The sequence below is a fragment of the Leopardus geoffroyi genome, chromosome B2 (genome assembly GCF_018350155.1).
Source record: "Leopardus geoffroyi isolate Oge1 chromosome B2, O.geoffroyi_Oge1_pat1.0, whole genome shotgun sequence".
Classification (NCBI taxonomy): Eukaryota; Metazoa; Chordata; class Mammalia; order Carnivora; family Felidae; genus Leopardus; species Leopardus geoffroyi.
In genome coordinates, this window is record NC_059332.1 from 33,504,120 (window position 1) to 33,531,425 (window position 27,306).

The following is a 27,306-nucleotide window of genomic DNA, read 5'->3' on the forward strand; positions in this document are numbered from 1 at the left end:
CTGACTGAGCCACCCAGGTACCCCTTAAAGTAGGGGTGCCTGGCTGGCCCAGTCAGTAGAGCATGCGACTCTTGATCCTGCGGTTGTGAGTTCAAGCCCCACATTGGATGTAGAGATTAATAAATAAATAAATAGTAAATTTTAAAGTACAATTATGTTTAAAAATACTGCAGAGAATTCAAACTATAGCTATGAGCACATTAATAGCCAAACTTTTGCAAATGGCATAACATACAGATTAAACTGACATCTTCACAATCATTTTGGCAGTTATGTCGAAAAGCACTTAAATAAAACATTGGAGGGATGACTGGGTAGCACAATCGGTTAAGCATCTGACTCTTGATCCCAGCTCAGGTCTTGATCTCAGGGTCTTTTAAGTTCAAGCCCTGCACTGGGCTCATGCTGGGCATAGAGCCTACATAAAGAAAAACTTGGATAGAAGGACTTAATATTTAAATATTACCCATTCTATATGCAAACAGGTAGAAAGATGGCTGTTTTTTTGTTTTTTTTTTTTTCCCCCCACTACTACTGCTGAATTTCTCAACCAGTTTGTTTGACTGGGACACACTTGGTATTTGCTGGTATCAATAGTATTTTCATCAAAGGAGAAGTTAAAATAGAATATTTGAGCAGAAGTACCTCCAAGTATTTAGTTCAACAACCAGAAAGAAAAATTTTAGACTATCAACTGATTTACCGAATTCAAACTTACACACCTTAAAATTAAAAATAAAAAAGACTGCTCCTCTTGGTACACATACTTCTAAGGTGAAGTTTAACTTAGGACTGTGCTACCTTTCTACAAAACTACTATGTATGTTTTGAATACTTAAAAGCATATCAACAAGACAGGGGTCCCATTTGCCTTTTTTAGAAATTTAAGCCTTGTCTTCAACATAATTATGGCCAGAAAGTATAAAAGAGCATTTCGGATGGTAATTAGTTACTCCTGGTGAAAGCTTTTCTGTCCTAGAGATCTGGTAATGCACTACATTAACTCTGCTGTCCCTTCCCCCTCCTCCTAAAAGAGGACAGGCTTTGTTTTCTGGCTTCAGAGAAACTGCTGCAAGTCAACATCACCATCCAAGCCAGACCAATGCAAGAACTAGCAAAACAACACCCTCCCCCTCAACATTCTCTCCAAAAAGAATTACATTACAGACATCACATTCACTGAGAAGTCAGAGTCAAAGGCAGTGACAAAGCAGAACCTCCTAAATGTTTCTTCATTCTCCCCCTAACCCATTTTTCCTTTTCTTCATTTCTTTGGTCTTACACAACTTGCACAAGTACCCTTTCCTCTCTATTTCCACTGCAGGCTCTTACTAGACCAAATTATCTGCCTGGCTCGAATCTGGGCACAGAGCTTTGGAGAAATGAATGAGTACTCATCCTAAACTGAAGTGGGTCTAGCAACATCCACACACACAGAATCACAGGGCTCACTCATGGCCAACTCAACTTCTCAATCCTACCAGAGAAAGTCAATCTCACCACTCACTCACATCTGAGGTGCACGGAATACACAGATGCCCCTCACAGGCCTCTTAGTCTGGACTATGAGAGCCTGCTACCCATCTCTCTTCCCGATGACTAGTGGTGTAAACATTCCTCAGAGCACTATGACCTCCAATCCATCTCCCAGTTCTTCCCACACAGCACCCTCACTCATGCCACTTGCACAAGTCACACTCCACCAGAGTTTATGTTATTTATTGCAGTCTGAAAATGCAGTACCTTCTCCCTTGTTACCAATCTGAATCTATTTAGTTAAAATATTGCAGATTGGGGAAAGCCCTTCTAGACCACTTGGCCTAAAAAGTTATTTTCTTTTCTTCTGTTTTTAAAATAATGTTTATTTTTGAGAGAGAGAGAAAGAGAGACAGAGTGTGAGTAGGGGAGGGGCAGAGGGAGGGAGAGACAGAATCTGACGCAGGATCCAGGCTCTGAGCTGTCAGCACAGAGCTGACGTGGGGCTCAAACCCACGAACCATGAGATAATGACCCGAGCTGAAGTCAGATGCTCAACTGACTGAGCCACCCATACGGCCCTAGAAAGTTATTTTCTAATGTTTATAATTGAAGAGAAGCATTTTTAGTAGACTTTGTTATCTTTTAAGACTTTATTTCTAGAGCAGTTTTTAGGTTCCCAGCAAAACTGAGAAGATACATGTATATTCTGCCTCCACACATGTACAACCTCCTCCACTATCAACATCCCACACCAAAGTGATATATTTGTTATAATCAATGAACCCACACAGACACATCATTATGACCCAAATCCATAGTTTATATTGGGTTCACTCTTGGTGTTGTACATTCTATGTTTGTTTGTTTTTTAATGTTTGTTTATTTTTGAGAGAGAGACAGAGTGTGAGTGGGTAAGGGGCAGAGAGAGGGGGAGACACAATATGAAGCAGGCTCCAGGCTCGAAGCTGTCAGCAGAGCCTGACTCGGGGCTGGAACTCAACTGTGAGATCATGATCTGAGCCGAAGTCGGATGCTTAACTGACTGAGTCACCCAGGCACCCTTCTATGGGTTCTGATAAATGAATGATGTGTATCCACCACTCTGGTATCATACAAAATAATTTCACTGCCCTAAAAATCCTCTGTGTTCTGCCTTATTCATTCCTCCTGCCCCCAACCCCTGACAATCACTGATGTTTTTACTGTCTCCAGTTTTGCCTTCTCCAGAATGTCACATAAGAATCATACAGAATGTAGTTTTCTCAGATCAGCTTCTTTCACTTAGATACGTGCACTTAAGGTTCTTCCATGCCTTTTCATGGATTGAATGCTCATTTCTTTTTAGTGCTGGGAATTATTCCATTATCTTGATGTATATAGTTTATGTGCCCATTGACCTACTGCTAGACAGACATCTTGGTTGCTTCCCTGTTTTTGCAATTATGAATAAAACAATTATAAACACAGCAAAAGTATTTAGTTTTGTGAGATACTGCCAAACTGTCTGAAGTGACTGTACCATTTTGCATTCCCACCCACAATAAATGAGAGTTCCTGTGGCCCCACATCCTCCTCAGCACTGGGTGGTGTCAATGTTGTGGATTTGGAGCATTCTAATAGGTGGATAGTGGTAACCTGTTTTAATTTAACTTGCAATTCTGTAATGACATGATAATGAACATCTTTTCATCTATCTGTATATCTTCTTTGGTGCTACGTCTATTTTACATTTAAGTTTATGATTCATTGTGAGTTAACTTTTTCAAAGAATGTAAGGTCTGTGTCTGGATTCATTTCTTTGCATTTAGGTATCTAGCTGATCCAGTACCATCTGTTGGAAAGACTATCTTTTCTCCAGTGTATTGTCTTCGCTTCTTTGTCAAAGATCAGCCGACTGTACTTGTGTCCTTTTCTGGACTCTCTATTCTGTTTTATTGATCTATTTGTTTTTTCTTTCACCAATACCACATGGTCTTAATTACTGTAGCTTTATATAGTAAATCTTAAAGTCAGGGAGTGTCATTTGTCCAGCTTTGTCTTTCTCCCATATGAAGTGGCTATTCTGGATCTTTTGCATCTTCGTATAAAATTTAGAATTAACTGGTTGATATCCACACAAAAACTTGCTGGAACTCTAACCGGGAAAGTGTTGAATCTACAGATCAGCTGGGAAGAAATTACATTTTGATGATATTGTCTTCCTATCCGTGAACATAGAAAACCTCTCTACTTAGTTCTTCAATTTATTTCATCAAGGCTGTGTTGTTTTCCTCATATTAATCTTGTTCATACTGTGATAGATTTATACTTAGGTATTTCATTTTGGGAGGATGCTAACATAAACAGTAATGTGTTTTCAATTTTTTTTTAATGTCTTTATTTTTGAGAGAGAGAGAGAGAGAGAGAGAGGGAGAGAGAGAGAGAAGAGAAGAGAGAGCAAGCGAGCAGGGGAGGGGCAGAAAGAGAGGGAGGCAGAGGATACAAAGTGGGCTCCAAAGCAGGGGCAGAACTCACAAACCAAACTGTGAGACAGATCATGACCTGAGTTGAAGTCAAGACGTTCAACCAACTGAGCGTCTAGGTGCTCCTTTAATTTAACAATCAAGCTATTCACTGCTAGTATATAGGATAGTCATTGACTTTTACATATTAACTTTGTATCTTACAACCTTGTTATCACTGCTTACTAGTTCCAGGAGTTTTTGTCACTTTTTTTTTTTTTCAGATTATCTACATCATCATGTCATCTGCAAAAAAGTACAGTTTCATCTCTTTCTTCCCAATCTATATACCTTATTTCCTTTAATTGTCTTACTGTGTTACCTAGAACTTCCAGTATGATGCTGAAAAGCAGTGGTCTTTTTCTTGCCTTATTTCTGATCTTAGAGGAGACGTTTCTAATTTCTCACCATTATAATGTTAGCTGAAGGATTTTTGTACATGCTCTTTATCAAGTAAATCCCCCTCTATTCCTAGTTTTCCTCAATCATGAATTTTGACAAATGGTTTTCCTGCATCTATTGATAAGAACGTGTGATTTTTCATCTTAGCCTACTGAGGTAATGGATTCCATTCACTGATTTAAAAAAAAAAAATTTTTTTTTTTAAATTGTGGTTTGTATACACAATGGAGTACTACGTGGCAATGAGAAAGAATGAAATATGGCCTTTTGTAGCAACATGGATGGAACTGGAGAGTGTTATGCTAAGTGAAATAAGCCATACAGAGAAAGACAGATACCATATGGTTTCACTCTTATGTGGATCCTGAGAAACTTAACAGAAACCTATGGGGGAGGGGAAGGGAAAAAAAAAAAAAAAAGAGGTTAGAGTGGAAGAGAGCCAAAGCATAAGAGACTCTTAAAAACTGAGAACAAACTGAGGGTTGATGGGGGGTGGGAGGGAGGGGAGCGTGGGTGATGGGTATTGAGGAGGGCACCTTTTGGGATGAGCACTGGGTGTTGTATGGAAACCAATTTGACAATAAACTTCATATATTGAAAAAAAATAAAAAAAAAATTTTTTAATGTTTGTTTATTTTTGAAAGGGAGACAGAGTGCGAGCAGGGCAGGGGCAGAGAGAGAGGGAGACACAGAATCCGAAGCAGGCTCCAGGCTTCGAGCTGTCAGCACAGAGCCCAATGTGGGGCTCGAACACATGAACTGTGTGATCATGACCTGAGCGGAAGTCAGATGCTCAACCGACTGAGCTACCCAGGTGCCCCAAATGATTTTTAAATGGTGAACCAGTCTTGTATATCTGGTATAAAGTCCTCTTGGCGATGATATGTATAATTATTCTTATACATTTGGATTGAGTTTGCTATTATTTTGTTAAGAATATTAGCATCTATGTTCATGAGAGATAATTAATGGTCTATGGTTTTCTCTTCTTGTAATAGCTTTGGTTTGGGTATTAGAATAATGTTAGTCTCATAGAATGAGACTGCTTCTATCTTCTGGAAGAGATTCTAGAGAAGTAGTAGAATTTCTTTCATAAGTGTTTAGTAGAATTAATCAGTAAACTCACCTGAGCCTGTTGTTTTCTGTTTTGTAAGGTTACTGATTTAATTTCTTTAATAGTTAAAGGCCTATTCACGTTTCCTATTTCTTCCTGTGTAAGCTTTGGCAGACTGTATCTTTCAAGGAACTGGTCCATTTATATCTAGGCACAGAGTTGCTCATATTATGCCTTTACTATTCTTTTAGTGTCCATGGGATCTGTAGTAATGTCCCTTCTTTCATTTCTTATTTTAGTAAATTGGGTCTTCTCCCTTTTGTTCTTAGTTAGCCTGTCTAGAGGCTTACTGATTTAATTGATCTTTTCTAAGAACCAGCTTTTGGTTTTGCTGATTTTCTCTATTGATTTTGTTTGCAATTTCATTGATTCTTGCTCTAATTTTTATTATTTCTCTTCTTCTGCTTCCTTTGGATTTAATTTCCTTTTCATTTTCTAGTTTTGTAAGGTGGAAGCTTAGATTATAGATTTTAGGACTTTCTTCACATTAAGCTGAATATTCTTTTGCCTTGGGTACTCCACACAAATGTTCAACACCTTTCTGGTTTTAGGACTTAGAATATTTGACTCTACCCTCAAGATCCCACTAGGACTCTAAAAAAACCCAGATCAGGGGCGCCTGGGTGGCGCAGTCGGTTAAGCGTCCGACTTCAGCCAGGTCACGATCTCGCGGTCCGTGAGTTCGAGCCCCGCGTCGGGCTCTGGGCTGATGGCTCAGAGCCTGGAGCCTGTTTCCGATTCTGTGTCTCCCTCTCTCTGCCCCTCCCCCGTTCATGCTCTGTCTCTCTCTGTCCCAAAAATAAATAAACGTTGAAAAAAAATTAAAAAAAAAAAAACAAAAAAACAAAAAAACAAAAAACCCAGATCATTGGGATATATGAGGTGACAAAAGCTTTACGGAAACTTTACTAAGAAGTTAATACACAACAGGTTAACAGCTGAGGAATGATTACTACACAAGGTTTCACAATATAGTCGCATCTTTTAATAATAATAAAAATGCTAAAATAATAGCATCTAACATTTAATCAGAGCTTATCATGACATGCTGTTCTACAAGTTTTTATGTGCATTAACTCTTCTAATCCCCTCAAAACACTATGATGTAGGGTAATGTTTTCCTTGTAGATTAAAAAACGAGTCACTAAAAGATTAAATAATTTCCTAAAGGTCACATTGCTAATTACTTTTGAGCTACAGATGGTATGACTTCAGAGCTCATCCTACTACTCTATTGCCCTATTTTACTTAAAAAAAAAAAAAAATGAATTTGTGAGCCAAGTAAGTTATTATTTGTTCATTCTTAGCAAGCAGCCCAGATTCTATTTTTCAGATGGCTGTCTAATACATTTATTAGTTGATCACTATTTATACACTTTGCCCCATCTCTAAGAATTAATGACCAATCCATAGAGACAGAAAGCACATTAGTGGTTGCCAGAGGTTACAACAATAGGGAATAATTGTAATGGGTATGGGGTTTCCTTTTGGGGTGATAAAAATGTGTTGGAATTAAATAGATGACGATTTCACAATACTGTGAATGTACTAAACACCACAGAATTGTACACTTTAAAATTTTACCCCAATAATGGGGCACCTGGGTGGCTCAGTCGGTTGAGCGTCTGACTTCGGCTCAGGTCATGATCTCACACAGCTCGTGAGTTCGAGCCCTGTGTCGGGCTCTGTGCTGACAGCTTGGAGCCTGGAGCCTGCTTCAGATTCTGTGTCTCCCTCTCTCTCTGCCCCTAACCCACTCGCATTCTGTCTCTGTCTCTCTCAAAAATAAATAAACATTAAAAAAAAATGTTACCCCAATAAAAAAATTATCTATAATATTTTGGTTATAGTAATCCAATGGAATGGTATTCAACTACTAAGTTTCTGAAAGTATTTAATAACAGGGGAAAAGATTCTAAAATATTAGTGAGTAGGAAAAAAGTAGATTATACAACTATATGTAACACAAGGTCAAATTTGAAAAATAAAAATTTTTGTTTTTAATATTTGGACACATACATTAACAGTACTCATATAGAACAGTAAATGTTTTGCTTTGTTCTTTATATTTTTTCTATTTTCTATGTTTTATATTTCTTTTATTGTCAGGACAAATACACTTTTAAAAGAATTTAGTCACAAATAAATAATAAGTTTAGCACTGTAACAGACTTCCAAGTCCCTCAAATAAGAGAACAAATAGAAAACAAATAAAATAGTTTAAATTCAAATATATAAATAATTACATTAAATTTGCATAGTCTAAACATACCAGTTAGAAGACAGAGATTATCAGGTTGGGGGGAAAATGGCCCAACTATATGCCAACTCCAAGAAACTCCAAATACAAAGACATAGTTAGGATGAAAGTAAAAGGCTGGAAAAAGATATATCATGCAAACAGTTATCAAAGAAAGGAAGAGTGGCTGTATTAATATCAGACAAAGTAGACTTCAGAATAAAGAAAATTACCAGGAAAAGGGGGGGACATTACACAATAACAAATGGGTGATTCACCTAGAAGACATAATCTCAAATATGTATGCACCTAACAACTGAGCTTCAGAATACATGGACCAAACACTGACAGAACCGGAAGAAGAAACAGACAAACCCAAAGCTGTAGTTGGAGACTTCAACACTTCTTTTTCAGTAACAGACAGAACTAGTAGACCAAAGAAACAAGCAAATAATAAAGACAGAGAGGAATTAAACATCACCAACCAACTGGATCTGACATTTATACAATACTCCACCCAACAACAGCAAAATAGACATTCTTTTGAAGCACACATGAAATATTCACCAGCAAAATAGTATAGTATCTCCTGGATCAAAAACATCTTAACAAATTTAAAAGATCTGAAACCATATAAACTGTGTTCTCTGACCATAATGGAATGAAACTAGAAATGATTAGACAAGATAACAGAGGGGCACCTGGGTGGCTCAGTTGGTTAAGCGTCCGACTTCAACTCAGGTCATGATTTTATGGCTCATGGGTTCGAGCTCCACTTCAGGCTCTGTGCTGACATGACAGCTCAGAGCCTGAAGCCTGCTTCGGATTCTGTCTCCCTCTCTCTCTGTCCCTCCCCCACTTGCAGTCTGTCTCTCTCAAAAATAAACATTAAAAAAAACAAAACAAGATAACATAAAAATCACCAAACACTTGGAAATTTAACACACTTCTATATAATCCATGGGTCAAACACAAAGGCTCAAGGGAAATCAGAAAATATTTTCAACTGAGTGAAACTAAAAATACAGTATTTCAAAATTTGTGCTATGTAGCTAAAAACAGTGCTTAGAGGGGAATTATAGTTGCTACAAACTAAGTGTTTGTGCCCCAGCCCCCGAATTTTTATGTTGAAACCTAATCCCCAATATGACTGTATTTGGAGGTGAGGCCTTAGAGAAGTGATTAAGTCATGAGGTCTTAAGAATGTGACTACTGCCTTAAAAAAAACAAAAAAACAAAAAAAAAACAAAAAAAACACACACACCCCAGAGAGTTCCCTTACCCCTTCTGCTATGTTGAGAGCACACAAGAACTATGAACTAGGAAGCAGTCTCTCATCAGATATCAATCTGCTGGATTTTTGATCTTAGACTTCTCACCCTATAGAACTGTGGGAAACAAATTTCTGTTGTCTACAAGCCACCTAATCTTTTTTTTTTTAATTTTTTAAATGTTCATTTATTTTGAGAGGGGGTGCGCAAGCAAGAGAGGGGAGAGAGAGATGGAGAGAGAGCACAGCTCCATGCTCAGAGCAGGGCTCAATCCCAAGACCACGAGATCACAACCTGACCCAGTATCATGAGTTGGATGCTCAACCGACTGAACCACCCAGGTGTCCCAGCACCTAATCTCTAATAGTTTGTTACAGCCGCCTGAACGGGCTAAGAAAATAGCATTAAACACCTACGTTACAAAAGAAAGGTCTCAAGTCAACCTTAGCTTCCATCTTAAGAAACTGGAAAAACAATAAAATAAACCCAAATCAAGCAGAAGGAACAAATAAAAATAAGAGCAGAAATCCATGTAACTGATAACAGAAAAACAGAAAAATCAATGAAACCAAAAGCTGGTTCTCTGAAAGACCAATAAATTAAGAAATCTATCAAGAAAAAAGGAGAGAAAACACAAAACATCAAGAGTGAGAGAAGAGATTATCACTATGGACCCAGAAGGCATTATAATAACAACGGGTACTACAGGGGTGCCTGGGTGGCTCAGTCGGTTAAGCGGCGACTTTGGCTCAGGTCATGATCTCGCGGTCCACGAGTTTGAGCCCCACATCGGGCTCTGTGCTGACAGCTTAGAGCCTGGGAGCCTGTTTCGGATTCTGTCTCCCTCTCTCTCTCCCCTCCCCAACTCACGCTCTGTCTCTCTCTCTCTCTCTCTGTCTCTCAAAAATAAACATTAAAAAAATTTTTTTTAAAATAACAAAGGGTACTACAAACAACTCTACACACAAAAATTTCACAATTTAGTAAAAAGGACCAATTTCTTGAAATTACCCAAAGTCACATTGAAATAGATAACCTGAACAGATTTATAACTATGAAAATACCGAATTAGTAATCCAAAATTTTCCAAAAAAGAACCCTCCAGGCTCAGATGGTTTCACTGGCAAATTCCTTAAAAGAGGACCACCACCAATTCTATATAATTTCTTAAAGAAGAAAAAATACAACATATTAGAGTTTATAGAGTTGTGCTGAACAATGAGGCCACATGTAGCTACTGATTACCTGAAATGTGGCTAAAGCCTAGTACTGAAATGATCATATTTTGGCTATACTAACATATTATTAAACATTTTTTAAAGTCCTCAAATAAGACTTAGGTCAGAAGTAGGATGCTTTCTTAACCACTTCTGATTTCTAAACATAAAAAAGAAACTAAAACTAAAATGGAAAAATGACTTTGAAGTGGCTACTAAACCACAGCCTAACCCACTTTAGAATTCAATTGCTCTCAAAATCATCTCAAAACAAAGTATAAGCAAAAACTCTTAGAAAACAAGAGGGAAGTGGAAGGACACTGATCACTACAAAGCAAAATCCAGAGGTTAACAGGCTCACACAGCATTCCTTTCTAGAGCCCAAATGTCCAATACTGACATTCTCTTTGGAAATAAAGGGAAGCCTAAGCTTTTTAAACATAAAAGGAGAAAAATAAGAGAGCTCTTAAAAAAAGTATTTTTTTCAAGATAAAGATTATAGAATGAACTAATTTCTAAGTGATAAATATCTTTGCCATTTCAAGGAAAAACCCATTCGAGTATTTTGTGGCCAGTGTCAAAGCATCATTACAGGAACAGAATGCAATTTGCTTTTCAGTAAGGAGCCATCCTCCTCACAGATTTCCACCTTTAATTACAAGACTAATGGGAAGTTTCTAAAAATAAAGTAATGGCTACATTCTGAGCAGTAACAAAGAATATAAACCACATGTGAAAAACTAAGATCTCAGGTAAAGCTTAAGAGACCAATACACTGATCATTTTAGACACTAATCATCATTCTGTTAAAAAATAACCACACAATTTTCAGCAGGTTTACAGCACATACTGACAAATTAAGTATTCACCATGATTTGAGTGGAAGGCAATTATGCTTGCTTCCTTACTTTCATAAGAGGTATGATCTGGCCTGATTCAGATGGAAGTATATACAATGGCACTTACTAACAATTTCCATCACACAACAATTTAGTACAACTTTAAGAATTTCTCATGTGAAACAATTTCAGCATATATGTAAACATTTTTTTTTTGTGAAGGAGAAATGTACTATATCTCCTCCATTGTTCTTTTTTTCCTCACTTTTATTATTTCTGAAATCAAAATCATACAATCAAATATGTTCATTTAATGTAATGGCTCTACCCCTCCCCTTAATCATATAAAAATTGCTGTCACCTAAGAATCAGAGAAGCGCAGTTTTTAAGTGTTTTATTATGATAGGGCTATATACTAAGTTAACTAAACACTTTTTAACTAGCTCCAGCCTCAGCTATAGCCCTTACCAGTGCATACACACAAAAAAAGATTACATAAATATATTTTTAAAAGCAAATTATGCTTAACTATTTAATCTTTAAAAATTTTAAGTATTTTATATCAATATAAAGTTTACTTTATAACTACTTTTCTTTTTATCAAAAAGTATATTAATATTTCAATGAAGAATCAGATTTGCTTAAAAACATTTTTTTTTAATGTTTACTTATTTGAGAGAGAGAGAGAGAGAGAGAGTGAGTGTGTGTGTGTGTGTGTCTCAAAGAGAGAGAGAGTGGGGGAGGGGCAGAGAGAGGGAGAGACAGATTCCCAAGCAGGCTTGATGCTGTCAGCATGGAGCCTGATGCAGGTCTAGATCTCATCAACTGCGAGAACACAACATGAGCCAAAATCAAGAATGGTACGATTAACTGACTGAGCCACCCAGTTGCCCCTGGTTAAAAACATTTTTAAGGAACTGTCAATCCCCATATTTACAATCCTCAGAAACTGACATTCCAGGTCAGAGAAGTTTCTTTAACAAAAGGGCTTTACCTACCATAAGAAAAAAAGATGCTGCCTTCAAATTATATTTTTGCCCTTCTATCAAATCCTTATATATACATATTAGGCCTACTGAGAAATAATAAAACTAATTATGAAGCAAATTGTTAGCAATAACAGCACATATTAAAACGACTCGCAGTTGAATTTCAAAGTAGTTACATTTGATGCTTCATACTTGGACATGCAAATATTTTATTTACTATCCTTTATGGATTGATCACTGTTTCATCCTATTTCTTGATTTTCTGTGTTCCATAGAGTTTCATGACCCACATATGTGCATTTTAGAAGTTAATCTGAACAGTACAGCCATTTCACATTGCCTTCAACGCATGTAGAACTACCTAGACACAAATAATTACTCCATCTGGTGAGGCACCACTACCAACAGCAGGCTTCCTTCTCTGAAGCTGAAATAGCACATCACCTTATAGACTTAATATAAACCTTAAACATAAAGATATTTAAGGATTTCAGATCTCATTTACATTTTGAAATGTCCTTTCTAAAAATAAAAACATTTCCCATACAAGTCACATTCAGCTTAGGCTAGCATTTCTTTATCAAAAAAGAAATCTGTTGTTTTCAAGGGCTGCTCTTATTTCTTTAAAAAAATTTTTTTTAACATTTATGTGAGAGAGAGACAGAGAGAGACTGATGGAGAGAAAGACTGCGGGGGAGGGGCACAGAGAGAGAGGGAGACCGAGAATCCCAAGCAGGCTCTGTGCTGTAAGCACAGAGCTCCACATGGGGCTCATTCTCACAAACCATGAGATCATGACCTGAGCCGAAATCAAGAGATGGACACTTAACTGACTGAGCCACCCAAGCGCCCCTCATATTTTTGATAGTGCAGAATTCTAGAGACCAGAACTGAAACAGTGCCTTATTGAGGATCTTCTAGAAGCAAATGAGGCAACCTTTTGAGTCCAAGATACAAAAAACAGAGGTTCTAAAAGTCAAGTCACCTAAATAGACATTTTTCCAAAGAAGACATCCAGATGGCCAATGGACACATGCCAAGATGCTCAAGATCACCAACCATCAGGAAAATGCAAATAAAACCACAATGTAATACCATCCACACCTGTAGGAATGGCTGTTATCAAAAAGACAAGAAATATCAAGTTTTTGTTTTGTTTTTTAAAGTAGGCTCCACACCTAATATAGGGCTTGAACTTACAATCCCAAGATCAAGAGTCACATGCTTTACTAACTGAGCCAGCCAGGTGCCCCCAGAAATATCAAGTTTTGATGAGGATGTGGAGAAAAAGGAGCCCTTATACACTGCCGGTATATACTGATGCAGCCACTATGGCAAACAGTATGGAGTTTCTTCAAGAAATTAAACAGGGGCACGTGGGTGGCTCCATCAGTTGAGCGTCCAACTTCGGCTCAGGTCATGATCTTACAGTTTGTGAGTTTGAACCCCGAGTCGGGCTCTGTGCTGACAGCTCAAAGCCTGGAGCGTGCTTCGGATTCTGTGTCTCCCCGTCTCTCGGCCCCTCCCCTGCTCATGCTCTGTGCCTCTCTGTCTCTCAATAATAAATAAATGTTTTAAAAAAATGTTTTTTTAATAAAAAAAAAAATTAAACATAGAACTACCATACAACCAGCAGGTATTCATAAAAAATTTTTTAAAAATGAAAACACTAACTTGAAAAGACATACACACCCCTATGTTTCATCACAGCCTTATTTACAATAGTCAAGATATGCAAGCAACCTAAATGTTGATCAACAGATGAATGGATAAAGGAGATGTGGTATATACATACAATGAATATTACTCAGTCATGAGAATGAAATCTTGCCATTTGTGATAACATGGATGGACCTAGAGGGTACTGTGCTAAGTGAAATAAGTCAAAGACAAGTATCGTATGATTTCATTTATATGTGGAATCTAAAAAACAAAACAATTTAATGAACAAAAGAGACTCACAGATACAAAGAAATAACGGTACATAAATGTGTGGCAACTGTATATAAATACGAAATCACTATGTTGTATACCTGAAACTAAAACAATACCGATTATGTTAATTATTCTTCATTAAAAAAAAAGAAAAAGAAAAAGAAAAAGAAAAAAAGGTGGGTTCAATACGGAAGAGGGCAAGAGAACTGGCAGAAACGCCAAGAAGAACAGCATCTACATAGAAGACACAAGTGTGGAATCTTGAAGTCTGTATAAAATCAGAGCTTCTTTGATATAACAACGATCAGTTAAAATATAGGAGAAGAATGAAGAGGGACAATCCTGCATCACCTGGCTAGGAAGGACATTCCATAATAGGAGGAGGTGGAAGAAGAACTTAGCAAGGTTTTAGGAAATAAACAGTGTGGTTTATATAGAGCACCCAAGGGGGGCCTGGGTGGCTCAGTCGGTTAAGCGTCCGACTTCAGCTCAGGTCATGATCTCACGATCTGTCAGTTTGAGGCCTGTGTCAGGCTCTGTGCTCTGTTCTGTCAGCTCAGAACCTGGAGCTGGCTTTGGATTCTGTGTCTCCCATTCTCTCTGCCCTTCCACTGCTCATTTTCTGTCTCTCCTTCAAAAAATAAACATTAAAAAAAATTATATGTATATAATTATATATACATATAATTTTTTATATATTTTTATATATTTTTTATAATTTTATATATTTATAATTTTTATATATATTTTTATATATTTATATTTAGCACCCAATACGTTTCCTAATTACATGGGACCTATTATGATTTAGCAGCTTAATAAGGGACATTCCATTCCTAACCTCTGAGAAACTAAATGAATTATGTATAAGTATTTAATGTACACATACAATGTCCCCAGGGACCCATGTGAACTATTTAACAAGAGGAGCCACTTCGAGTGGGAGAAATCTTCATCAGTATGTGATGACCAGACCAGTACTTCACCTTAGCTTACTTCACAACTAGAACACCTCTGATTTAGAAGGAACCATCACAGTGCAGGGATAAATCTCTCCTGTGGAATTTTGGAAGAGGGCACTTGATTAGGAGGAGAGAAACATGTTACTGTCGGTATCAAGACTAAAATGGTGACAACCCCTCATGTTGCTTACTGCTTCCCCAGAGTCAAGTGTCCTATAAGAACTGTGCATCTCCTAGCAGGCAGGAACTTCTTGGGCAACTGATAAACTGATATTTACCCAACTACCTAAGAGTTTCCCCACCAATATTAACCCTGCCTTCATTCCCAACTCACTCTGGAAATGTGGAGAAGATGTGGCAACTATAAACCCCATCCTGCCTAAACCCGGACAAGTATCAACACCCTGGGCCAAAGTTTCTTCACAAACCCTATGTAGTAGTGAGAGCCAAATTCATTAGCAAAGATCGTAAAACTACTTTTCTTAATTTATAACTATAATTTATAACTTTCACTGAACCCTAGACAAATTATTAATTATCTCTGGTCTTTAGTTTCCTCATCATAAAATGTAGCTCATACTTCCCTTATAAGGTGATTTATATGTACAGAGCCCAATACGACGCCTAACATACAGCAGGTATTAGATAACAGGTTTCTTTTATCTAAGAAGCAAAAGTCTGTAAAAAGAAGGTAAAAGAAAATGTTTGAGCTTGAAAATAAATCTGCCAGGAATCAGATACTTAGTGGTACTCAACCAAGGGAGTTAGAAACGTGTGGTTGAAGAAGGTCGCTGGTAAAGATGAATATGCAAAGCTAAGGTATTTAGTGAGAGAGGGCCTACGGTCATATAAACATGCCCCACATAGGGAAGAACTGTCCACACAACACGCCAAGAACACCTCTCTTGACTCTGAGAGAGTACAACCAATCTAAAATGGGGGAAGGGGGTCCACTTTATAAATTATTAAATATGGCAAAAAGCCTTTTTGAGGAAGAGAAATGAACTGAAACATGTTATTATAAAAATAAAGAGAATGGATTCTTTCTAGAGAAGACCATCTAAAGACTATAGAAGAGATCACCCACCAAAAACAAAAGCTTTGTTATTAAAACAGAAAGATGAAACGCTATTGAATAGTTACCTAACTTGTCCAAGTTTGTGCACAGGCAACCTAGGCTTTCTTTCCAAACTCTTACCACTATAATACACTCTATGAGTTTGCAAACTAAGAGTGAACAGAAAAAATGGGAAGAGCCAATCATGGTTAACAAGGCAGTTTATTTTTTTTTTAATGTGCATAGTTGTGGTTTTATGTATATTATATTCACATTCTGCCAGTAATTTACCATCTCTGCTATCAGAATGTGTTATAATCAACAGTAATCTGGATTCAATGAAATGTGGTAGTTTGTACAATGGAATTAAATTCTTTACTAGAGAAGATGAATTGTTTGCAAACTACTCCACAAAGCAGTGGAGGTCATCAGAGCAGGCAAACACAGGTTAAGGAGGCTCCCAATTTAACAAAAGCAGTTTCATTTTTTTTTTAATGTTATGTTTTTTTTTTTTTTGAAAGAGACAGAGCACATGAGAGTGGGGCAGGGGCAGAGAGAGAGGGAGACAGAGGAACCGAACTATGCTCCGCGCTGACAGCAGCAAACCCAACATTAGGGCTTGAACTCAGGAACTGTGAGATCATGACCTGAGCCAAAGTCAGACACTTAACCGACTGAGCCACCCAGGTGCCTTAAAACCAGTTTCACTTTTATGTTTCCCCTTTTTTTGAGAGGGCATTCATATATGCTTATTTGTAAAGGAAAGCATTCTACTGATTTAAAAAAATGCTTTGAAAATCATGGAATCAGATAAATTATTAAGATCTCTTGAAGATATTAGATTTCACAAAGTCCTAAGAAACAACTCACAGATTATATGACCAAGAAAACTTTTAAATTCTTTACTGCCTCCAAAGCTAGTATATTAATACTCTACCAACTTCTAGAATTTGAGAGGAATGTTACAAGTATAAATTTTAATGTCCCACAGAGATAATTATTTTTACCTTAACAATAACACACACACACACACACACACACACACACACACACACACACACAGAATTCTCGAACACCAGAGAACAGTAAGAAGCAATATCTTTGGATCAAAGGGATTTTTTTTTTTTTAAGTCACGTATGCAGTCACACCCCTCCCTTAAAAACACTGACATTCATTTAAAAAAAATCTCCACTCCACTCCGCCTGCATTGGGCTCAGCTTTTCGAAGTTACAAAGATAAATTAAGACATATATCACCTTAAGTTTTAAAGGTGATATGAGACATTCATCAAATTAACTGGGTAGAAAGAGGTAAAGTGCCAAAGAAAGGCAAGGGAGCGAGAGGCAAAGAGAAAATGGAATGGAAAAAAAAAAAGCAATGGGAGCTCAGCAGTGGGAGAAATCAGTCAACCCTTGAAAAACACAAATTTGAACTGTGTGGGTCCACTTATATGTGGATTTCTTTATAGATATACATATACATATACATATATATACATATTTTTATTACTGTAAATGTATTTTCTCTCCCAATTTTCTGAATGACATCTTTTCTCTAGCTTACTTTACTGTAAGAATACAGTATATAACACATATAACTACAAAATATGTGTTAATCGACTTAATGTTTTAATGATATCAGTAAGGCTTCTGGTCAACAAAGTTATTAGTAAAGTTTTGGGGAAGCCAAAGATTACACATGGATTTTCGACTGTGTGGGGGTGTCAGCACACCTAACTCCCCACGTTGTTCAAGGGTCAACTGTATTTCCAACGGTGCAGGTACAAAGGTTTTTTTTTTTTTTTTTTTTAAATTTTCTTTTTCAACGTTTATTTATTCTGGGGACAGAGAGAGACAGAGCATGAACGGGGGAGGGGCAGAGAGAGAGGGAGACACAGAATCGGAAACAGGCTCCAGGCTCTGAGCCATCAGCCCAGAGCCCGACGCGGGGCTCGAACTCACGGACCGCGAGATCGTGACCTGGCTGAAGTCGGATGCTTAACCGACTGCGCCACCCAGGCGCCCCCAAAGGTTTTTAGAAGTGGCCTGAAAAGAGAGTCCAGAAGGAAAGGGACAAATAGTTTCTGCATTCTAATACATGATTGCATATTCATTTGTTATTCAACAAATAATTCACGGTCTAGTAGGAGAAAAGGGTAGGTAAACAAACACCTAAGGGCACCTGGGTGGCTCAGTCTGTTAAACCACTGGATTTCGGCTCAGGTCATGATCTTGCAGTTCATAAGCTCGAGACCCACATCAGGCTCTGCACTGTCAGAATTCTCTGCCTGGAATTCTCTCTCTCTGCCCCTCCCCTGCTTGTGCTCTCGCTCGCTCTCTCTCTCTCTCTCCCAAAATAAAAAAATAAACTTAAAAAAAAAGAAACACCTAAAATACAATGTGTTAATAAGTATAACCAAGCCTGTGCATAATATTAATGAAAAAAGGAGGAATGGATTTCCATGGAGCAGTGAGGAGAGTGAGCAAGGCAGGAAGGGGGAAGAAGCAATGGTGACTTCATCAGGGCCCCAAGGATGAGCAGAAGTTTAATGGAAAGAAGAAAAAAGGGATTTCTGGCCATAGGAATATGAGCAAGAGCAGGGAGAAGTGAAAGCATGTGGCGTCTTTGGGGGCTGGCTGTGGGGGAGTGAAGAGGAGACCGAAGATGAAAGTGAAAACGAGGCCAGATCGTGAGGAGCTTTAAGCCCCATGCCAAGGGAGTTGGCTCCATTACAGTAGGCACGAAGGTTCTAGGCAAAGAATGATGTCACATAAGCACTATGAGACACCCTTTCTAACATTAAAATTTCTTGAGGCTATAAAAATATATAAAGTTTCCACTGGCTGCAAAAACACATAGAAGAACACTGATTCCAGGACCCCCTGAACTCACTCCAGAGATCCAACTGGCCTTGAGTCCACTTAGGAACTCCCTGAGGGCAGTAACTATTTACCATTTATTTTTCTTTGGATTACCAGGACACGGGACATAGTGGAACCAACAGGAACTGATTTATAATGAAGGACAGTAAGACAGAACAAAAGATGACCCCAACAATCCTGCCTGATCACCTCAGTGGGGTGCTGAGGAGAAGAATGTAAGTTTTGCCTGGGAATATTAAGATTCGGAAACCTACAGGATGTCCAAGTGTTCTGTCCATAAGCAGTTCAAACATAGGTTTGGAGCTCCAAAAAGAGTCTGCAGCCACAGATATGAATCTGAACATCGCCATGTAAGCTGTACTGCTGACAGCTGAACCCGTGTGGATGGATGAGGTAACTGAGCAGGAACAGGACCCAGCTCAGAATCTAGGAATCTCAGGGCAAAGATGAGACTAGACAGAGACAGAGAAAGATCATTCAGGGGAGGAGAAACAAGACTGATATCATGTGAGTCTAGGAAGGTCCACAATTCAAAAAACATTTGGAGTACGGTGCCCAACGACAGAGGGTCAGTTAGTGCGAAGACTATGTGCCTATTGGATTTGTAAACTGGGTAGTCTGATTTTCATTTCACTGGAGCGGGTAAAGAACAGACTAGGCTGAAGAACAGATGAAAAAGGGAAGAGACAGTGTAGCTCACTCTGCTCAAAAAGTATGGCAATAGCGAGAAGGAGTGAGAGGTGTCGACAGGGCCTCAGGTTGGGAGAAGAGTGCACATTTTGTGCATTATCTCTTTTCACATGACTTCTATCTAGAGACTCTGAGAGCAAGGACTGCCGTCAGTATTCTTACAGCACCTACTAGATTATATAAGAAAAAGAGCAGCACTACTAAATCACTGTTTAGAATGCAAGATATATATATATATATATATATATATATATATATATATATATATATATCTCATGCACTTTGCTAAATTTTAACTAACTTCCTAGTGTAAAAGGGAGAGCACTAGACTGAATCAATTAGTCATTAAATTCAAGTCATTTACCTGCATGGGGTGACTGTTTAAAAAAGGCCATGCCTTGTTATGTAATTTGACAGGCTCTGTGAGCAACACTGGGAATGCTGGAAGATATTACCTTAATTCCTTCACCCTGGGCTGCACAAGGACATACTCACCTCCATAGTAGAGTCCTGTAGCAGTGCACATCCGCCACTGTCCCTGATACATTCCTGCTCTGCTGGGGCTGCACATCTGGACGCTGACATCTGCAATCTCTTGGGGCTCTAGCGATCTCACCATCACCATGTTCACATGTCCAAATTGGTCTCCCCCGACATATTTAAGACAAACCCCTGGAGGCCAGGCCTCTGCCCCTGAGTTCAAGCAAAAGAAAAAAATGTTAGGCAATTAGTGGTCCTATGCCGGGTGCAGTTCATTACACAACTGTAGAAGAGGCCTCTTTCTCGGTCTTTCACACATACGTGAACCTAGCCACATATCCTTGAGCTAGATAATGTCACAAGACTGATCAGAAGGATTATCAGAGTTAACAACCTCTGACCAACAGTCTATCCCTAAGATAAAGGACATATGACCAAAGCAAGGCAGTTCCTCAAGAAGATGTGTTTCAGGGGACCCCAGGGAAGGCCATACGTCACACTGAATCCATAGAACCTAAGAATGATGTCCACGAAGAGCCATGGAAATGAAGCACAGGCCCACATCTTCGGAGGCCTGCTTTCTTTACTATGAGGTAACACATGCCCATTTTCACTTGAACTTTTTAAGCTGACATTCAAAGTAAAAATACATACATCTGATTGTCCCTACTTTTTCTATCAAGGCAAGAGGATGAAACACATGAGGAATAATTTCTGTATTATTTTCATTTGAAAACATTTCCCCTGATGTATGACTTTTCTTCTGGCGTCCGTAACTATGAAAAGACCAAGGTTCAAGAGACTCTGCAAATACAAGACAGAGGAGTCAAGTGAAAGTTTCTTTTTCAGAATCTAATAGTAGTGGGGAAAATAGGAACAGGTAACTCCCCTCATTAATAACACAATGAACTGTGGTCTCAGGGGGGATGACAGCAGCCAGACATACTTGTATAAAGGATAGGAATGGCAATACAGAGAAAAGGCATTAGCTGGAATATCTTTCCTCCTTTGGAAGTGACAAAGATCCTATTTGCGTACCTCTTCCTGTGTACCTGTTTTCATGAAAACGAATTCAAAATGAGAAATCCATATACTTTGTTCTGACAAGTCATAGGGCCACACAGTGACTAGAGGTTATCTTTCCTGTGAAGTTTCTCCAATATACTCCTTTTTTTTGCTGTAGACAGAAACCTCTATATATCTTTTGGGGGGATATATACATTCATTATAAAAATACACCACTGTGAAAAGATAGATATGGCCAGACTCTCAGGACAAAGCACGCTTGAAATTTCTCTTCTAAGAGTATTCTAGCATGCCTTAGTACCTAGTTCTCAAAGTGCCAGACTGGTTTTGATATACCTGATGACTCACGATCGAAAAGGGAACCAGAGAAAAAAGCAACTACAGCTCCACTGCTGAGACCTCAGCCCCATCATGAATAGCACACTCCGTGGCTCCTGGGTCTTAAGGGGTAGCAGATGAAGCAACGGGCGCTATGTTTTGTTACACACTCCTAAAAAACACACCTGCCGGCAAAGTGCCCTCCCAAGTTAACACCACAAAGGGCAGGTGCTGCCGGTGGAAAGGCTGTAGATGATACCCTGGCAATACATGCAAATTCTGTTTTTCATTTCTGGGGCCTATGGCCTTGGCAAAAGCATATTTGTCTTAGGTCGAGAATAGAAGCAGCTGGCATGAAGCACCTTGGAAAATGTCAGTCTTTCTAAGGACCAAGATCAAGAGGAAAATTACACTACTGTTTTAGGGTCAAATTCACAATTTTTCTTTCAAACACACACCCATATACACACACACCTGAAACAAGACAACATCTATTTGTATGAAAACCCGAGAATGTATCTGTTTTTGAATGTCTAAGAAAATAAGGAAAACAAGCCTGTCTGCATGTGGGACATACTCGGCTGTCCTGAGCAGACAACCACAAACAACCCAGTCAGTCAGATCTGTCAGCTACACGAAATAGGGAGTGCTGCCATACTCCAGAGGAACTGAGTTCGCTGGTAAACAGTAAATGATCAACAAACTATACAGTTACAGTCCTCATCTTTTTTAGTACACCAAATACTCTAGTAATGTGTTACCTAGAGGCATGTAGAAGAAAAAACTGGATGAGTTATCCATCAACTCCAAAGTGTTAATCTGCTATAAGTGAAGAACCAATCATTTCCCTTCTGCGAGTTACCAATAGAGAGTTCACAACCACAACATACAGTTTTACAGCCTGTTAGGATAGGTAAACTGTAAAGAGATCAAAGATACCGGTTCTTAATACAGAGGAAAGAGAAATACTGGTGACCTGTATCGACTACCAGCATACCTAAAATCTGGATTTGAGAAATATAATACAACACGGTTTCAAATTAAGTCTCAGTTACAAAATGGCTTAATGGGGTATAGATACATCTAGAAGAAAAGAAAGACTAATTTGTGTTTTATAACTTCCCAAGTTAAGTACCATAAGCACGTATAGGATCAAGGCTGTGATTCTCCAGTTACTGTGGAGTATAATTTTATTCAAACAAATAAAAAGTAAATACGAAACAAAAAAATTCTGCAATATGGCAATTTTGAGATGATAGAGAACATGGCAAAAATGAGATAAAAGTCTTATCAGTTCCAGAAAGCCTGGGCTTACTAGGTATAAGTGATTATAGAAATAGTTTGGAGACAGTAAGGAACATCCAAAGAGCAATGAGGAAGTAAAAAAACCTCAGTGAAGCTCCTCTATTCTTTTTAACCCCCATAAGCTTGGAGATTACATTTCAAGTTAAGCTACATGCAAACAGGGACTTTCATTGATCTTGTCACTATTTGCTGAATGGATGAAGCAGAATTACCTTCTCTATAGTCATACTGTAGAGAAAGGTAGAAATTAAATATTTTAAGGAGCCAAAAGAAAAATGGATAAAACAGTTGTTCTTTCTCAAGGACTTTTCTTAACCCTTGTTTTATGTTCACAAAAAATAAAGTTGACTCTGAAGCCACTTTCTCACATCACAATCTCAACTACTTCACCAAAGTCCACGAACACCAGAGTTTACCATAACATGCTCAGCTTAACATTCACTACAGTTGGACAATAAAGCATGGCTGTAACAACTGGGAAGCTGTAAGTGTTGGTAAGGAAAATTATCTACTTTCACCATGGAGGGCAGTTTCAAATTTTTACTTTCCATTTTAATGGTAAGATTTCCTGACTGAGTTTCCCAAGCTTCTAGTACTTATACAGTGCCAAAGGTTTGGATCCTGGGATTCTGCGTCTGTCATTAAATGTCTCGCTTCTGTTTTTCTATGGTCTGAAACCAAGGATTTAAACAGTATTAAAAGTTGAATTTTAAACAATGTGTGACGTCCATCTTCTTTGGGGAAACTGTTGGGACAGCTATATGCAGTTCCTATCAATCTCACCTGTTGTATATTTGAATGCTTGGCATGCCTAAAACATAACAGCAGAAAGATGCCATGAAAATTATTTGTGAAACTATTTCAGTGAGCACTTATCTCTTAGAGAAGGTTATGAATGAGAGGAAAAGAGTCAGAGGAGAAATAGCTAAGGCCTGCCCTTCTTCTGTGTTACTCTATTTCCAGAAAGAACTCAGGCCAGATTAGAATGATGCTAAAGAACCAGTACACGTGCATGTTTTCCCTCTTACTCTTTAAGAACATACCGATTCCTTAGTTATGGGACGCCAGTTTCTCCTTAATCAAATGGAAAGTATTTAGTGTACAGATACAATACTATTTTACAACTGGATGAACAATTTCCAGAAGGATACAAAAATCTACATGTTTAAAGTAACCTGAAGGGTAAAATCTCCAGCCAACTGCTGTCCAACTTTTCAAGAGGTGTTCAAGCAAAAAATGTCCTTTCACAGGAAGAAAGACTGCAGACCCAGAGGCTACTTTAAACTGGAGATACGACACAAAAGTAGGCAGAAAAATGCAGCCAGGCCCACCAGTACAGATTCTCTCCAAGTCAAGATGAAAGGCAGGCTCTTTGGGGCTCTGATTTGACATTCTAGCCATTTTAGATCAATCTCTCCCAATCTCCCATTAACTCAAGGAACTGTCTAGTGAGTGAGTGGATGTATCAAGAGCCTTTCTGAAATACAAAATGGTTTCTGCAACCAAATAGTATTTTAAATATTTCAACAGTACTCTAAGAACTTTCAATATTTAAAAACGCAATGAAGAACTCACGGAAAGCCTGACTGTTTTCAGTGTTTTCAGTACACATAAAAGAGGTCTTAGAGTAAATTTTTTCATGAAATAAAACCTATTCATGTATAAGTTTCAAAAGGAGTTTTGACCAGCAACACAGCAGGTTTTAGTAATTCAGAGCAGAAATATGATGAACAGAAGCTGAACTAAAGAGGCTGTTATAATATTTTTAAAAGCCCACAACATTAAGAAAAGTGAGAAAGAAATCAGACCCTCTCAAAAGGGAAATTAGGCAAAAATAAACGACCTTTAAAAAAAAAAAGAATTTCAAAAAAAATAGAAAACATGGCTATTTTTCCATATTACCATGTGCCTCTCAAACTAACGATGCCCCACACCATTGTAACCAAAAGGGAGAAGAAGCTACTAAAAATTTTATAAAGCCACGAATGTCCCCTATCATCTACAACACTGGGGTCAATCCAGACTATATGCATTTCCTCAGTGGCATACTGAGCCTCCATCCAAGGGAGAGTTACTTCCAAATAAGCCAGAAAAACTAAGAATAACAATTTGGTACATTATATATAAAAGGCTAGTGTAGTCAGTTTTTTCCCATCGTAAAAAAATTACAGTCTAAAGAACTGAAAAGTAAACAGTCAATAAAAGGTCACTTTTACAGGTTTGAGTCCCAAGAGTTGAATCAGCTCACATCACACCTTGCTAGATAGGGTTCCCCCACACCCACAGATTTTTAGCTAAATATGCCTTTTGCCTAGTTTTCCATCTCTCAGAATTTCCCTGTTCAGTCCTTAGCAACAAGAAAGTTAAAGCATCCTCATCCAGTCAGCAGCATTGTTACTGGACGAAACTAGCAATACAAAACCCATTCAAATTTAAAAAGTCATTATAATAACAACTAAAAGATAATTAACCGTTACCAGATACCATTTTCAAAGAACTATTGTTAACTTATTTTTAATTTTCCTTAAAGTCAGCAGTACATCAAAACAATGCTTTAAAAGAAAACTTCTCAATCTTCTCATTTTTCCCATTCTGAACAAATCCCCACATTTCTTACCCTATTTTTCAAAGTGGTATTAATGTTGTAGAGAGATACCTCAAGGAAATTTCATAAAGAATCATCCTTATGGTTATAAAGAAATGAGCTTTCAAAAGAGCAGATGCTCACAGCTCTTTCTAACTACCTTGTTCTATTCAAGGATGTACCTCCTCTAGTCTGCTGGAAAGAACTGGAAGATTAATTAGAGCAGAATTAAAATGATGGAGTAGAACTGTACAGGTGAAGATAATACCATCACCACACACAGGCCTAGCTCCTGGTATCAAATGAATATTGAATTGTTTAGAGGCATCAACACTCAAATTGAAAGGAAAAAAAAAAAGGATGAAAGATCTAAATTATTTTTCCTGATCTAAAGCAGGGGACATTTCACTGATGTTTGGTCATCACACCAGCATAAAAAAGTACTGTATCATGTATATGAAAAAGCTCAGAATTACAAAAGCACATTCCTGAAGCTAAAACATTTCCCTAATTCTTTTAACTACAAAACAAAACAAAGCAAAACAAAACAAAACAAAACAAAAAAACTGGGCAATGAAGAATTGCCTGTTATCCATTTACCAGAATTCTGGATCCGCCACGTTTTTATAAATTGAGTATCTGGAGGTATCGACTCCCCTTCTCCTATGGTGACATCTTCAACAAACGACATAGAGGGCACACTGATGTTTGGGCTCTCAAAGTCATAATAGGCGCCAATTGCTGCTTGTAGGTTCCTACAAACAAAAAGAAAAGACAAAAGACTTTAGTCCTGTCCAGAGTATATTATCCTGATTGTCAAACAAATGGAAAAAGCTTACTTCTCAGGACTTGTTATCGAACCGAAGGCTCTTGGTATATAAATCTTCAGAGCCACCGATTCTGGCTGAGGAACAACAGGGAAAAACCCAGGACTAACAAACCTGTGCAACACTTTTCCCCCAGGGTGCCCACATAAAAAGTAAGAAACATCAGCATCATCAGCAACAGTATGAAGAAATCTCTCTTTTACCCACAAGGATAGCAAGTACGGGTAAAGAAAAAGAGAGCTCCTCTATAACTGTGCCTGGAATTCAAAAAAGCTCGATTTTAAAAAACATTCCAAGTACTTAATTTTTTGAAAAGGCAATACATGCAGATGGTTCAGAAAGTTTTGTACAGTGAAAACTAGCCATCTTATCTCTTCTTTCCTATACACACATACCCATAATTGTTCATATCACTTTCTTAAATACCCTTCCAGAACTTCCTTATGCATATACAAGCAAATGATATTCTTTCTTCTTCCCCTTTTACACAATTAGTGATATATTATACATTGTCCTTTGCTTTATTCCCTTTATTCCCATGAAGACATTCCTCTATCAGTACATAATGAATATTTTTTTTATAGCTGTATCCAATGTACAGATACATCATTATTTACGTAACGAGTCCACTTATGAGTTTGTTTCCAATCTTTAATTCTTCCATAAATAAGCTTAAGCACATATCGCTTATATATATATGCAATATATATATAATATATAAAATATATATATATACATACATATATATATGCAAATGCATCTATAGGATAAATTCCTATAAGTGATACTGCTAGGTCAAGGAGCATGGATTTGTGGTTTTAACAGATGTATCTAAACTTCCCTCAATAAAGCTGTACACTTAATGAATGCTCCCACCAAGAATGTATGAGAGTGTATATTCCCTCATTTGTTCATCAACAGTGTTCCTCCAAAATTTTAGATCTGTGTCAATCTGACAGGTAAAAGGGAAGATCTCAGTAAGGCCTTAAAATGGTTTCCTCTTGGGGCGCCTGGGTGGCTCAGTCAGTTAAGCACCTGACTCTTGATATCAGCTCAGGTCATGACCTGGTCATGGGATCCAGCCATGTGTCAGGCTCTGTGCTGAGTGTGGAGCCTGATTGGGATTCTCTCTACCTCTTGCTCTGCCCCTCAACCGTTAGCATGCGCGCGCGCTCTCTCTCTCTCAAC

The 27,306-nt window shown here is 38.0% G+C and overlaps 1 protein-coding gene across 3 annotated transcripts in view; it reads right to left on the reverse strand.

Moving 5' to 3' along the window:
* The window catches only part of ILRUN (inflammation and lipid regulator with UBA-like and NBR1-like domains), a 96,960-nt gene that overhangs the window by 32,246 nt on the left and 37,408 nt on the right, over positions 1 to 27,306 (reverse strand). For 2 of the 3 annotated variants that reach the window (XM_045497970.1, XM_045497971.1), the window contains 2 exons: positions 25,892 to 26,046; positions 20,074 to 20,271 (listed from right to left, as the gene is read on the reverse strand). In XM_045497970.1, the coding sequence (XP_045353926.1) occupies positions 20,074 to 20,271; positions 25,892 to 26,046 (353 nt within the window). The remainder of the gene's footprint in view (positions 1 to 20,073; positions 20,272 to 25,891; positions 26,047 to 27,306) is intronic. The other variant, XM_045497972.1, reaches the window with a different exon arrangement.